Source organism: Lissotriton vulgaris, unplaced genomic scaffold, assembly GCF_964263255.1.
Source record: "Lissotriton vulgaris unplaced genomic scaffold, aLisVul1.2 SCAFFOLD_912, whole genome shotgun sequence".
NCBI lineage: Eukaryota > Metazoa > Chordata > Amphibia > Caudata > Salamandridae > Lissotriton > Lissotriton vulgaris.
Genome location: NW_028247922.1, coordinates 111,708 through 127,978, shown reverse-complemented (window position 1 = coordinate 127,978; position 16,271 = coordinate 111,708). Strand labels below are relative to the sequence as shown.

Genomic DNA, 16,271 nt, shown 5'->3' with positions numbered 1-16,271 from the left:
GGTATCATCACCCTCCATTGTGACTCCATCCCGCCTCCAGACATAACAGTACACAGCCACACATAGGCACCAGCCCTTTGTGCCAATGTCATTTTAACCATAGGAAATGTCAAATGATCTTCAACTGAGAGCGAAAGACAACAAAGGACTAGATAATGTGCGATATTCAGCTTGCCGCGTTATTACCTATGACAAGTGTAAATGGGTAGAAGGATGGTTGGTAAAGGAATCTGCAATAAGACAGTGAATCCAGTAGAACAAGTGTTAATGAAGGTAAGTAAACTGTGATCTTGATGGATACTTCTAACCGCAATTCCTTAACCTTTGAAGGGATACCAAACCTGTACCCTCAGAAAGGTGGTAGGTCTGAGTAGTGGACTTTACAGGAAGACCTGCAGGTCCAAGCAGGCAAATTGGCCATCCCTCCAAAACAGGGCGTCAACATAGTAGTGCATGGTAAAGGTATGGACACAGATGAAGCAGCTTGCTAGAAATCAAATAAAAGAAAGCCTTTAGCAAAGAGTTTTGTAATAGTTTTTGCCCTGTGAAGAAAGTGCCTGACTGGCTACTAGAGGTTCTAGAAAGTGCCTTAAGGGCCACTGGCGGTTCCTTTCTGGCCACTGCATACCACAACTTGATACAAAGAAGTAAATCCTAAAAATAAAACTGTTCATAAATGGATTTTCCCATCTGCACCAGCGAATCTAAAAAAGCTGATCCCCTAAAGTGCTCCTCAGTTCTATCAAAAAAGAAACTAAGGGCCCACTAAAGAAGCCTTGTCTTGTCCTTATAGGTATGTAGAGAAGAGAAGACAACAGGAAGTGTGACACTCTCCCAAATGAAAGGGTGTCACCACTTTATGGGGAAATGCAGCCAAAGTGTTAAGTACTAACGTGACTGGAAACAAGTGGAACATGGAGGCTGGACAGACTACACCTGCAACTTACTCCCACAATGTGCCAAACTAAGGGCACCAAGACAAACTATTCTGATTTTCTCAAGGGGCAGTTGTCCATTAGTTCCAAAGGAACCTACATCGAAAAGAATAAGGATTAAACTGAGGTTCCAATGCGGCATAATAAATAGAGATGGAAAATCATAAGAGAGCCCCTTTATGAGAATGTGTCACAAAAGGCGACTTGAATAAAGTGGGCTCATCAGATAAACCAAGGAACGCCTAAAGGGATGATCACTAATTATTCAGCAGTGATCAAAGCATACCTTCATGGGCTAGAAAAACATCAGAAAGGTTTATCTGCAGAGGGACGACCTATCGTTCTAAGCAATGCAATGCAATACAACAAATACTCAAAATAAATTAACTTGATGAGTAATCGGAATAACATCCAAGATCAAAACCTCTCAGTTGATTCCACTCAATATCCATGCATTGAGGTGTAGATTATGGAGGTTTTGATGCAAAATCATGCCCGGTTGTTGTGACTGAAGGTTCTCTCCAACATTCAAAGGGTAGCTGGAGGGGGATATAATGGTCCAATCTAGCTCACAGGGTTGTGTAAAAGTGGATCAACACGTTTCTTGCCAAATTATGGTCACTATCGATCTCAACAATTCATCAGGACGGAGTCTACTGAGGATTGGGTTAATGAGGGTACATATGTGTTACCCAGGACCGGACCATCAAGTGCAGTTTAGGCAACGTTCCTAAAATACTCTGCGAGTGCAGGCAAGACAATACTCAGGCATTCCTATTAAGATGTATAACAGCTTCAGAGACACACACCATTTCCATTTTCAACAGCTTTATTCGACAATTTTCAGTCAAAGGCATTTACAAAAATACAAATAGTATTATTAATATAAAACAGCTGTCGATAGAGAAACATGCATTGACTAAATATAAAAAGAAACTACTTCATTTTCCCTATTTGAACATTTCATAGATAAAAAACGGAGATACACACCCCAGGGCAGACCCATTTTGAAGGCTCATAGTGTTATATCTAGAAAGTAAGGTGAGTCCACTGATCATAAAATATTAAAATCTCCTTAGAGAATTTCCTAAAAACAGTTAAAATATAAACAAAATACATAACATTCTTCTATACAAGTAACAATTAATTTATACCTTCTAGCATGTAATTAATTTTGGGACATAGCGAATGGGACTCACTATCAAGCCCTACACTGCTTGATAGTATGGTAGTTAGTTTAGTTCACGTCAATTTTTAATCTCACTCTGGAGCATTAGGTGAGCCCTCAATGCCCATGACCACCCTAAGACTTTTGCCATGGCTATTGCAATAGGCAGTGAGGTGCCAGTCTGCAGGATGCGTTCTGCTTCAGCTGCCCGTGTCTAGTGCCCAGGAGCTTACAAATTGGAAGCGACCAGACGCGGGGCAGCGTAAGCGGCATAAACAAAAAGGAGGTGGGGCAAGGATTTGTTACAGGACCTACATCCTGGGCATATAGATAATGCTTGAGTGGTCCATTTTACGGTAAATTATCTCACTGGGAGTGAGCCCACCCTAAACTGGAAATACAATTTACGGTATAACGGTTTTGTGATTAAATCCCAGTAAGTTTCCAGCACCGGAGTGGCTTTATGTTCCAAGAATCAGCTTGTGAGGGTGGATGACTCACTTTGCCTAATGTTATTATCCCGGAACTATTACCAATACTTGGCCTTCAACACCTCCACATCGAAGCCATACCTATATCGGATAGAAGGTCTCTGACCGCTCACAGCCATTTAATACGATGTGAGACATCAGCCCTTATTATTTCTAAGAAACCTTTCGGATAGCCTCCGAGCTCTGGTGTAGTCCAGAGTCTCCTCCGATGAAGGAGGGGGCGAAGTTTGGCTACTGCTGCGATCGTTTTTTTCCCTAGGTCCATTAATAGTGGGCTAGTTGGGGTGCTCTGTGGCAGTCTAGTAATTTTTCTTAGAAACCTATTTTCTAAAGAGGTAAGGGTTACAAGGTTCTCACCCCCCCCCCCCCAAAGTTCCGAGCCACTAACAGTTTTCGAGGTATACATTTCTAAAACTGGGCTAATGGGCTTGGTGTGCGATAGATTATATTCTTGGTGTAGGATCCCTGATATCTGCCTGTGTTTGAGGGAAGCTAATTCCACTGGATGGTCCCACTTCATATTATCTTGGACGTTCACCCTTAAATAGGTGAACTCCTTAACCAATGCTAATGGCCTATCATTCATACAAATGCCTCTCTTGTAGGCCGTATGTGCATTAAATGCCATTAGCTTTGTCTTTGACACATTGACCTCCAAGCCCCTCTGCAAGCAAAATCCCTCGAAAGTTTTGAGGGTTTTCTGAAGCCCGCTAGGGGTCTTAGACAGGATCAATGTGTCATCGGCAAACATCAATATAGGCACTTTATCACCAGCTAATGTGGGTGCATCAGACGCGTTGCATTCATGTCATCAACTATCCCATTAATGTATAGTGAGAATAGCATAGGGGCCATAACGCAGCCTTGTCTCATGCCTCTTTTTACTGGGAATAATTCAGTAACTTCCCCCTGCCCACTCCATCTAATTTGTGCACTGTTATCCTTATGTAATCTAAACAATCAAAGTCAAGAGCTCAGGTGGGTGCCCTAACTCTTGTAAGGTTAGCCATAACTTTGTGCGGGGGACGAGATCAAATGCCGCCTTAAGATCTACAAAGGCGGCATAGAGGCTTCCCTTTACTAGTGTCACAATGTTCCAGTGTATCAAAACAAATCGAAACACCTGGTCAATGGTGCTAAGGAACGCGCGAAACCCAGCTTGCAGGGGGGACAGAACCTCAAACTCCTCAATCCATTCCTGCACTCTATCAAGCACCAACCTCCCAATTATTTTCTAGAGACAATCAATTAGGCTGATAGGCCTGTAGTTCCCCAGACTTGATTTGTACCCTTTCTTGAAAACAGGGATGATCTCCGCACTCTTCCAAGAGTCGATTATAGGGCCTCCTTGGGCGATGGCATTCGACAACAAAAGAATGTACCGGCACCATCCGTCTTTATCGTATAGAAAGATGTCCCCTGGTATGCCATCTGGCCCTGGTGGCTTTCCGGCCAATACAGATTTAAGTGTGGTCTCTATCTCTGCCTTAGTAAATGTTTCATTCGGATATAGTGCACTTGTAATTTCCCCCTCTTCTTTGGGTAGAGTTGAGGCATATTGGGGTTTGAAATAATTCACCCAGTCAGATTGTGATACGTGATTTTGGGGACGCTCAGCCTGTCCCCCGATAAACCATTTATAAACGTTCCAGAATTGTTTGGGGTTTTTAATGGCACAGGCGTCCCTTAATTCCTGCCATCTTTTATCATCCCATAGTTTCTTGGCTTTTGACTGGGTACCCCTATAAAATGTCCTCGCTTCGCTGCCCTTTATGGGGTCACCCCCTTTGATGGCTTCCCCTAGGGCCTAGCATGCCTCCCGACAATCTGCGTTATACCATTGCCCCTCCTTCCAAATGGGTGCCCTGGGATTCTTTCCCTGCTTGAAGAAATAGGTGCGTAGGAGTTTTAAAAAAGTATTATGTTTACCTGTTGTATTTGCTAGATCTCTTTTTTTCCTCTACACTGGCTTCTAATTCTTTTGTAGGATGATCCATACTCTGAAGGACATTATCTAGTAAGGCGGACGACTATTAGCCTTACCCATTTGAGCCACCTTAGATCGTTAGTTGGAACAACCTCACCTAGGTGGTGCCTGTTCCCAGAGTGAGAACACGTCATTTGGCAGTTCAAATCCAAGGTTCCGCACAGTGGGTTTTGTTCGCTTTCTAGCTTCATGTCCACCACCAGATGCCATAGACCTAGGCTCACCAGAACATAATCTATTCTGGTAGCGTAACAGCCATTGTCAAAGGTATTAGCTCCATGTCTATCTGATTTAGTACGCCCATTTAAAGCCTGTAAGCCCTGTTCCATACAGATATTGTTTATTTGAATGACCACATCTGACCGTTCCCTTATGGGATTTAACTCTAGCGATGGAACACCCCATTTACTATTTTCTACTTCTGTCCAGTAGCCACCTTCCGTAGTAAGGGGTTCAAACATTGTATTAAAGTCCCCCGCTATTAGTATATTAAAAACACCTGATTGCATGTCAAGGAGGTCCTCGAGAGCCGCTAAAATTCTCTCCCTTTTCCCTCTTGTTCCCCTAACATAGATGTTATATACATCTATTATTCATTGATCACGCGTGGTCAATCTGATGGCCTGTATGTCTTGGCTCTGTGTTGGGAGAACCTGAATATCAGCCTCAAGCTCTTGACACACCCATATAGTTAGTCCTCCCGATGGCCTCCCTTTTGTTCCCTTATTTACCGCTACAGATTAAAATACCCAACACAAAACTGGGATGATTCGCTCCAAGTTTCTTGAAAGAGGCATATATCACATGCCTCTATAAATACATGCCACTCAACTGAGTCCATCTTTGTACTAAGCCTTGCAATATTCCAGCTCAGAATTCTACTTTCAGACTAAAGAAGGTCTAGGGTCTGGAGCATTGTACCTTTTTGTACTGGTAAAATAGCCGTTCCCAGTACACTTTCTGCTTGAGAAGATGGAAACAGAGCCTTCTTGGGGAACGGTACCTGCTTTATAGGTGCCTCCTTAGTAGATGTAATTCTAGACCCTATAAATGCCCTGGGTATTTATTTTAGCCCTAGTCAGTCGTTATTCTCAAGTGTAGAACATCCCTGCAATCTGGGTGGGTCTCTGGGTGACCATAATATCGTAACTGGAAGGGGAGCGTCTAAATTGGATTTTTGAATTCTCCGGGGGGCTAGTACGGAACTCCAAAGTGAAAAGGTTCTCAACAAGGTCTATACTTTTCATTGTGAGTTCAATACAATCATAAGAGTGACTAGAAGAGGAAATCCCATGCGCAGCTGTAATGTCATCCCTAATCACCGAACGGCAACCTCTAACGTGCCTTATCCAATGAATAGCTTTATTAGAGAGTCTCTATTCTCGATGCCGCCATTAGGATCAAATTTTGGGACATTTGCCATGTAAATTTTAAAGGGATTAGGCGAGTTAAGTTTGCACTCTCTACTGAGCCCCATTCTAGATCCTGAGTTCGATGAGTCCCCATATGGGTAGGTTTTACATCCAAGGGGCGGGTGATTCATCATGCCTGTTAGTGTACTATATGATATAATACTAATGTTGGCTGCAGTGGGGGCAGAGCGCCTCACCATTGAAGAGATTGCCACATTGGAGCTCTTCATGGCTGGGACTGATTTTTGGTTTAAATTTGCCCCTCTCACTGCTTAATTGCAGTTAGACCTGAGATGATCAGGAGGCACATAGAGTCTTTCCTTGTGGCGCTACCTCAGATACTAAAGATTTAACCATAGTTAGTATCTCCTCTAATGTACCCTTCTTAGCCCGCATCTCAGCTCTCAGTGTAGTAACTTCTTGGGACATAATTTGCCATTCTAAATGCGAGCCTGGGACAGTAGCTTTTTCAAGTGGGATTGGAATCGTTTGAGTTTGTACTAGCCTTAGGCAATCCTCTTCTTCCCTATTCTGCCTTTGCAAGTCTCCGAGTGGTTGAAATCTATTTGTGCAGATAACTATTGGATCTATATGGGCTACATAATCTACATCTGGGGGAAACTCACTATGCTCAATTACAGTTGGTAGGGTAGCACTAAGTTCCTGCACCCCATTGTTTGTATTAGATATTTATTTCTTGGTAGGCTTACAAAACATGTCCGGAATAGCAGGCTTCACATGCTTCTCCGATAAGTTCTCTTTTTGGTTCGTTTTATTGCTGCTATTTACGTGTTTCAGGGGAGTAGTTTCTAAAATGACCTCCCACTCACTGATAAGAGTGTCTATTCGGTCCATGACAATTGTTTGCAGCAGATTTCTGTGCTTTTTTGCTGTCTTCCTGGTGTCACGTCTAACCCCCCCCCCTCACTCCCCTCCCACTCTCTTCCAGTATCTTCCGTTTCCCTATTTGTGTTGGGTACAGTTATACTAACAATGGCTAAAGTGGGATGGCTGAAAGGCCCTGTCAGACCTGGCAATCACACTTCTCCTAGGCTCCGAAAGCCTTGGTAATACAAATGCTAGTGATAAACTACTTGGATGGTAGATGGTAGGGGAGTGTATTATGCCGTGTAAAAGATCCGCACGTCCACGAGTCCCAGGGCAAACACAGTTAAAAGTACCAAGATGCAATCATACAACAGAACAGTACCTTAAGTTTCTCGACCTAACTTAGTACCACACTGGGGCGCGAAGAGAAAAGGGGGTGGCCCAGCCCTGCCACTTTCTGGCAGTGACGGGCTAGGATGGGCCCGCCCTTGGCCCGGGCGCCGCCCACGTCGCAGGTGGAGGTGCGTGCTTTTAAGTGCATGACAGTAAGGCCGGCTCCTCCCTGGCCAGCGGTGCTGCTTGGGAGCAGGAGTCCCCCAGCAGCAAGGAACAAAGCAGGAAGCAAACAGGCAACAGCCTTCCTGGGACCCCAACAGCGTTCCTGGGATCCACACCATTCAAGGCATGTACAACTACAGTGACAGATGAAAAACTTTTTTGACCACCTATCCAAGGCATTAAAGTTCAACTTGGTCATCGAGGCCTGCATACAAAATATTCGAGTACCGGGTGCTGTGTGAGGAAGGATAGGTACCACGGTAACATCTGCCTCGTACCTACTCGGACCATTGTCCTGTCTTGACAGTCCTGGAGATGCCGGGGTATGCTATGGTGTGTCCGCCGTGGCGGCTCTTTCCCTCAGCCTTGCTGGACCCTGTCTTTAGACATGAACTGGGGGAGGAGATTGAAGCCTTTTTTCCAAGGAACAAGGGATCGGTCGACAAGGTCGAAACGATCTGGGAAGCCTTTAAGGTGACAGTAAGGGGGATCACGATCTCTAAAAATTGCGGTATTCTGAGGGACATTGTGCGCACACTACATAAAATTGAAGCAGAGCTTAAGACGCTGGAGGCAAAGATGGTTGGTGACCCCTGCCCTGATCTCGCGGGGAAATTCAGGGCTCTTCTGTCGACCTATGAGGAAGAAGCGGCCAGGGAAACGAAATTCCGGGGCAAATATTGGACGGCTAGGCGCTACTGTGAGGGGGATCGACCGGGAAAGGTACTGGCTGCTCTCACGAGGCACCAGCGCTTCGCCACCCATATCCTGGAAATCTCTGATGGGGAGGGTAGGACATACCAGGATTCCCTAGGAATTCAAAACACCTTCCTACAGCACTACCGGCGTCTATATTCCACGCAGCAAGTAGGTGAGGTGGAGTTCGGTAATTTCCTGGACGACATTGCACTCTGTTGGCTCAGTGACAGCGACAGGGCGTTCTTGGGGTGCCCGTTCGAACTGGACGAGATCAGAGAGGCGATCATGTCCCTTAGCAATGGCAAAGCGGCGGGGCTGGACGGTCTACCGGGCGAATTTTATAAATGTTATATCGACATCATGGCGCCGGTACTGAAGGAGGTTTTCGAGGACTCGCTCGAGGTAGGGATACTGCCGGGCTCCATGAGAGAGGTGGCGATCACGTCACTTTTGAAGCCGGGGAAGGATCCGAAGGACACAGATGCCTATCGCCCCCTGTCGCTACTAAACTGCGACGCGAAGATCCTTGCAAAAGTGCTGGCGACTAGGTTGTCCCTACTTATAAACACCTTGGTGCTGCCGGACCAATCTGGCTTTGTCCCGGGGAGAGCTACGTCCCATAACTTGCGTACACTGTTCTCCCTCATACCCACCATATCGCCTGACTTGCCGATCGCTGCTGTGTTTCTGGACGCCACCAAGGCGTTCGATTCGGTGGAGTGGGGTTACCTACTAGCTATACTGAACAGAATGGGGTTCCCCCGGATCTTTGTGGCCTGGGTGAAACTGCTCTACACCTCACCGGTCGCCAGGGTAGTCGTCAATGGGGCGCTTTCGACACAGATGCCGATCACGAGAGGAACTAGGCAGGGTTGCCCCCTGTCTCCCCTGCTGTTCGCCCTGGCGATAGAACCGTTGGCTTGTAGAGTACGACAGTTGCACAAGGCCAGTGCCTTTAACTGTCATCAGCGGCAGATAAGTATTTCACTCTATGCGGATGACGTTACTTTGTACGTGCGTCACCCACAAGATCACCTTAATTCGCTACTGAGGGAGTTTGTGGCGTTTGGCGGCATATCCGGGGTACATATAAACTGGAAGAAGTCGCAATTCTTCCCCCTCACGGCATCAGTAGCCAGGTTTCCGCTGGATTACCCCCTAGAATGGTGCAGCTCTGACTTACGGTACCTGGGCATAGAGGTGTCGCTCGATAAAGACAACACTATCCGGTCAAATTACGGGGTGGCTATCTCGCAGTTAACTGATAATGTGTCCCGCTGGCGGGCCATGCCGATCTCAATGGCAGGAAGAGCTTCCCTGATCAAGATGGTCGTCCTCCCACGGTTCTTATATCTATTCCAAAACATTCCCTACTATCCGGGGGCCTACTTTTTTAAACGGCTCCGTTCTGAGCTTCTGCGCCTTTTCTGGGGTGGAAAGCAGCCGCGCCTTAGCTGGAGGGTCTTAACGCAGCCATACGATAGGGGAGGATTCGATGTGCCCGACATGGAATTATACTATCTTAGTGCTCAGGCTCAACACTCATATTACTGGGTTAACCCTGCTCCCTTCATGCCACAGGTCGCTGCTGAGGACTGGATCGTTCATCCGCTCCCGCTTAAAGGCATGCTGAAGGGACTGATTGGGGATGTTGAGACGCCTGCTACCACTGTAACTTGTACTGTCGATGCCTGGCGGAGAGTGACTAAACTGCTGGACGCCCCCATGCTTTATTCCCCGGCACTGCCCCTTGCATACCACCCGAAACTTTCACTTCTATTGGAAAACGGATTTCGATCCATGTGCAAACGCGTACACCTTAATACATGGGGTGACCTGTTTCAGGAAGGAACGTTCCGTACTAAGGAACAGATATTCCAGAATACTCCTCCGACACCCATGGAGGTGTTTTACTACTTCAGACTCCGGCAGGGTATGCGGGACATACTCCCCAACTTCCCGGACGAACCTGGGACGGTACTACCATTGCATGTCATGCTCATATCAGATGGCAAGCACTTAGTGTCTAAACTGTATGCCGCTATACGTGGGCAACGCCCGATGATACTGCCGAAGGCTCGGGCTAACTGGGACTCTGAGCTGCCCTCAGCAATCACAGATGAGCAGTGGAGCTATTGCTGTTCGGTCACGGCTAGGGTCTCCTCCAGCTGCCGGCTGAAAATTATTCACTATAAGTTTGTGCAACGCTACTATTATACTCCAGTCAGGAAACTTCGGTTTCATCTCTCGGAGGATGATAGGTGTGCTAGATGCCGGGCGAGCGGCGCGGATTTCCTTCATCTGGCCTGGGAATGTGGAGCCATACAAACGTATTGGGAACAGGTACACGCCGCACTCCAAATAATGATTGGTGGCCCATTGCCCATGGAGCCAATAGTGATGCTGCTAGGTTATACCAAACATGTGCCCAAGCCGGACCGCAAATTTGTTGACATTGCGTTGCTCCTCGCTAAGCGGAGAATAGCTTGCAGGTGGGGGAGGGGGAGAGCGCCAAAATTTAAGGAATGGCTCGACGACCTCACATACTGCCAGGACCAACACGGCGTTTATGCGGAGCTGTTGCCTGCCCGTTGCACGCCTAGCGATTTTTGGTCTCCCTTGCAGGTGTACTGGCTGTCCCAGGCGACACTTAGCGACTCCTCTGGAGATGACGAGCCGGTCCCGGGCCTATGAGCGTATAGATGATGTGTATTGCATTCACCATACTACTTCACACATGGTGGGAGGTCATTCACACTGCCTAACATACAACGGGTGGCCGTGGCAGCTGGGAAAACTCTGATGGTGAGAGAACTGGGAACACCCGAAGGCCTTGTAACACTGTTTGAGGGAGGGACCTCTCACCCATCCATTACTTGGGATAAAGGTGGTAAACACACACACTGATAGCCACACATGCTCATCGCTGCAGTCGACACTTGAGAGGGGGGGCCGTTCTGCACGGCTTGGCTCTATGGTGTACCCGAATATCCCTACACTAGAAATTAGCTGCGCTGCCTAGCATGGGTGCACACACTTGAGATACGTATGGGGCAATGCGGCACATATTGACATAACCGGCTGACTGGACCGATCGCAGACGATTGGGGGTTGGTGGAATGGGCTGCTGCCGCCCCTGCTGGCCTGTCTTCATGCCTTAATACGGACGGGGGGGAGAATTTTCATCCTCCTTACCCCCTTGACTGTGGAGGGGGGGTAGATCCTTGTATTCTGACATCCCATTGATGTACACATGAAACTATGCCTATATTGTAATGGACCATGCGAAGCTGATACCCCTCTCTTGATTGTACCATGAATATTGATTTACTGGATTGCAGATGCTGTCACTGTCATGTTATTTTGTGCTGAACGCAACTAATAAAAAGGTTTAAAAAAAAAAAAAAAAAGGATAGGTACCACGGAGCCAACCTGTGGGGCTGAGCAATGGGGGGCTCACAGGTGACAAACAAAAGGAGGTCTGGACTGTACAGTCATAAGGGTCTCAGTTAGGATCTCGCTAAACAGTAGCAACAGCTCAGCTGTTGGCAGCCTGGTGTTCAAACTTTGAGTCATTGGGTTTGCCCCAATATCCATTTTGTGAAATTGTAAGTCCACAGTCATACGGACCACCAGCATGAAGGAGGAACTTTCCTCAATAGAGGAGAACATGGACACATTTAAAACCAAAGAGAAGAACAGGTCTATCAGGCACTCTCAAAATTATGTAATATTACAGATGATTATTATTGTCATTCACAGGTTATGAGATTGAAGTTCATTGACAAGAAGTTGTTTTTCAAAATACGGATCCAGACCAGATGTTAGACTTCAAATTCTTTATTTCATATACATTAAGGTATTTCCAGCTTGTCCTGCCGACACGTGTTTCGTCTCATGGAGACTTTTTCAAGGCAAAGGAAATTACGTCGTGGCGTTGGTCACACACGAATCTTGTTTTCCAGTGCAGATGTGAAAGAATTCTAGAGTCACACAAGCAATATAAATCCAAATGCAAGGTTTTCAAGGGGACGCGATCCCTAAGATCTTGGTCTCTTGATCCTGGTAATATAGAACAGAAAACGACGTCCAAGATGACGTTCAATAGCTAGGGTAGTAGACTTAATAAATTCCAACGTCTTGCTGCGTGAAGGTGGATTCGTAGTTCCTTAGTTCGTGGGGACCATGATAAGTCACTCCTTTAGCGCATCGTAACGGGAGACACCTCCACTGCTGTCAGCCTACATATCCCTATTGCATGGACACATTTAAGTCAGTCCCAGGTGCTGGCATTCTTAAGGTTTAAGATCAACATAATGAGATGGGTGTAGGTTGTCAGCCTCCTCAACATCCTCCCCATTGTAGGACATATTTGAGCCTTGCATAATACACATGTCACGACCTAAAATAGCCTCCAATCTCCTGTAATTGTGACTTACGCCAGATGAGCGGGAGTTGATTCATCCTCAAACACAAGCTGCACCTCAGTGATTTCACACTGTGCCACAGGGCAAAGTCTCACCGAAGACCGCTATGAATCTGCTGGTAGAGTGAAGACCGATTCCAAAACTGGACTACACCAAGAACAACTGACAAGGTATGGAGACGTATTCTGGTGGCAGCAGATGACTTGGCTGAGGTTAAACAGAGTAATTTGGCACCGGTAAAGGCCCCTCCTGCCAGAGCTTAGCTGGAGGCCAAATTTGCACCAGAATAAGACAGAACCATTTTAAAGATTTGCAGCCTGGCCTAATTGAAGGCCTTATTCTGCTGGGTACTCAAAATGATCCGGGGAACTTGGGGCACATCAGTTGTATGGCAAGTTGAGCCCTTCGATCACCAACTATGCAACTTCTCCCGATAGCAGTAGCAGTCCAGGGGGTGACAAACCATGCTTTAACAAGTTTTCATTTGGACAGGTCTTCGTACTTTGACCTGTGCGGACCTGAAAATTGAGAATGTGACAGAGAATAACCTTATGACTTGAACTGACCCATCCTTTTAAACAGCTTGACTTCCTGCTCTCTGATGGCCTTTGTGTGCATCAGGGAGCGTCTGTCTCAGGACTAAGAGTTGCGATTACCAAAAGCATAAAACATGTGGGTCCATGACCAAATTACATTTCCTGCATGTATGGCAGAGCTTACAATCTGTCAATTTGAGGTGACGACATCCCTGCACACTATCCAGTGATGTCTTAATTCAATAAAACCTCTAAAAACATTAGGAGCGGAGCTATGGATTAACTTGATGGTATGGAAAAAGAGGAATGGTCATCAGCATGCTGGTTTGGACACTCTAAGCCACTCCGTATTGTCAAATCTGGAGGTGGGACAGAGTCATGACAGGGGACTAGTGTGCCATGTATTGGTCTGATGGTGATATTGCAGAGTTTTCCTGATCCAGTCATATGTCTGGGGAAGATTCAAAATGTAAGGAATGAGCATTATAAGTATCCATCAGAAAAAAAACTTTAGTTATTCCACTGGTAGTTCCAGGCATGTGAGCAGATTTGTGACAAACCCCATGACCCATGATCACAGGCAGACTTCAATATATTTAACAATTGATCTTAATTGGTAAATGAATAAGCATTTAAGGGTCACTTGCATGCTATTTGGACTTCCATATGATTTCTGTAGATAGTAATCGTTGTCAAAATAAATAGGGGAAAAGGCTGATATTTGGTGTGAAGCTACAGAGAACCAAAAAACACCTGCAGGATAAACTATTTGTCTCTCACAGGCACTGAAGATAATCAAACAACTTCAGGAAAGAATAAAAGTAATTCAGGGCCTTTAACAAGGCATACACTCAATCAGGTTGTTGATCCAAGTTGAAAAGTAGGATGGTAGCCCTAACCAGGAACTTGGTGCAAGAAATGGAATAATCAGAAGCTTTTTGTACAAAAAGTAATAAGGAAATGCAATCTGTCCAAAAGGAATGACAACATAAGCACTCTTCTTCCAATAGTGTCTGCCAAAAAGGAAAAACATTAACAGAGAGCACACCTTACAGAGAATAATAACTAAGCCACCATAGCCTGTGCACATATAGAGAATACTAGATAAAAACTAAAAGGAGAGATACTGAAAAACACAAAGAGAGAAAAACAAAACAGAGTAAAAAAAAAAAAAAAGAGTGAGCGAGTGCCTTTGAGCCCCCCCAACGTTAAGTATGTGACACTAATACGAATCAAGCCTCTCCCTTTTGTTTGCACAGTCCCAAGAGATATCAACTGCTGCAGAGAGCAACATGCATAGATAGAACTCCAAAATGGAGTAACCTAAAGATACAATAAAAAAACTTAAGTTGCCCATTCTGTGCAAATTTGATGGTGTCAAATATTGTTGAACAGTAATAGATGCCAATTAAGCATAGTTTTATGGGTCTGATGATTACTAACTTGGACAAATTAACAAACAGATTTAAAATATAAATGATCAGACCATTACAAATAAAAGGGATGCATGATCTGTCTTGTGTGTGCATAACAGGCCATGGCATAAGTGTATGTGAACAGTAAAGTTCACATGGACACTAGTTATAAACCTATATTTTTCACAGTTTAACACGAACAGAATATGCAATTATTATTGTTAATTTTCAAAAAAGCAAGAAAATGTGAAATATATAAATATGTATAGACTTCCATATACTTCAGTACCTTGAATGCTAATAGTCTTCAAGCAGCCTACCCTCTGAGAAAACAAACACTTTAACCTTGTGATTCTAGTCTTCAAATTAATCAGGAAGTCAAGCACAGGAAGCCTGGTTCACGACCTACAGTAGATCTACATAGTCATTGCTCACCTGACTAGCAAAGTGACAGCACCAGCCACAACAGGAGACGCCACACTGGTCCCAGAGAGAGAGCGGCAACCGTCCTTCATGCCAGAACCTCTGACACCCGACCCATAGGTGACAATGTCAGGCTTCATCCGGCCATAGCCCCCAGGAAGTTCCTAAAAGAAACCAGTCACATATATAAACTGCCAACAGCAAGAGTGACATTGTTAAATGTGTGGCCTTCCTAAATACGCCTTGGCTCCACTTAGGGACTCGCTGAACTCTGCAGCAAGACTGATTATAGGCTTCAAACAAAATGAGCACATCTCCCCAGTCCTTAAACCTCTCAACTGGCTACCCTTTGAAGCACAAATCCAGCTAAAGATTGCAATCTTGACGCACAAAGCCCTGCACTACAATACTCCCACTTATCTAGCGCAAAAACTTGAATTATCTTGCGGGTGAGGGCTTCCAGAAGCGCCTCTACTCTCCTCCTGAAACCTATCATCCTTAGCAAAAACAGAACTTGTCACCGAGCCTTCTCTGGTGCTGCCCCTAAAATATGGAACTCTTCCTCCGGATGTAAGCAGACTCGTCTTGACGACGGCTTTCAAACTGGAAGCCAAAAGATTCTTAATGAGCAAATTCCTACCATAAGCGGTTGTGGTTCTCATAAGGTGGCTATCTCTTGGTTCCTAGCTCAGTTGTAGCAACCTTCTACATCAGCTTATCCAACATAACAACCCTAACCTTAGTGCAAAATATCTCAAGATCAGAAAAAGTCATTCAAAAATAGTGCAACTAAGTCCTCACCAATAGGCTTCCACAGAGGCCGAAAAGTGCACATCAGAACAATGTGAATGTACATAATTGTAATAAAATACATATAAGCACACCCGTCTTGTTCCAAGTATGCATGGGACTGGAATACTAGCATTCTAGTAATGTGTTTGTTCAATGTCTATTTCAAGCCCATTCTTACTGCTGCACCATGAAGTGGCCTCAATGCAGTACCCTTCAAATAATACAAAATAAACAAACCCATATATGCTTCTACATTTTCAGATCCACACTGCCCTGAAATGCAGGTGAGATCCAAGGGACTAACTTCCGCGAGGTATTTCCTGGGACAGGTTAGTTCAGCATCACCTGAATCTCAAGCATGGCAGGACTAGAGGTGTGAAGCTCTGGACACAAAACTTACCCACGTTGTCATCCCTCGAGAGGAGAAGCGTGCAATATTATCTTCAAAGTCTATGCCACCAACTCCAATCACATCCATTTGGTCAGCAGGGTTGTTGAGAGTACTAAAACAATAAGTTTGATAAATGTCAGAGAAACACCAAGTGGTCCAGTATACCACTCTTGCTAAATCTATTTCACACAACACTCCTAAAATATGTT

General features: G+C 45.3%; 1 protein-coding gene across 1 annotated transcript in view; it reads right to left on the bottom strand.

Moving 5' to 3' along the window:
• MBTPS1 (membrane bound transcription factor peptidase, site 1) overlaps window positions 1-16,271 on the bottom strand; it is a gene marked incomplete at its 5' end in the record, with an annotated part of 218,955 nt that overhangs the window by 118,643 nt on the left and 84,041 nt on the right. Inside the window, 2 exons of the mRNA XM_086949849.1 lie at window positions 14,892-15,043; window positions 16,072-16,174. Coding sequence (XP_086805975.1) covers window positions 14,892-15,043; window positions 16,072-16,174 — 255 coding nt within the window. The remainder of the gene's footprint in view (window positions 1-14,891; window positions 15,044-16,071; window positions 16,175-16,271) is intronic.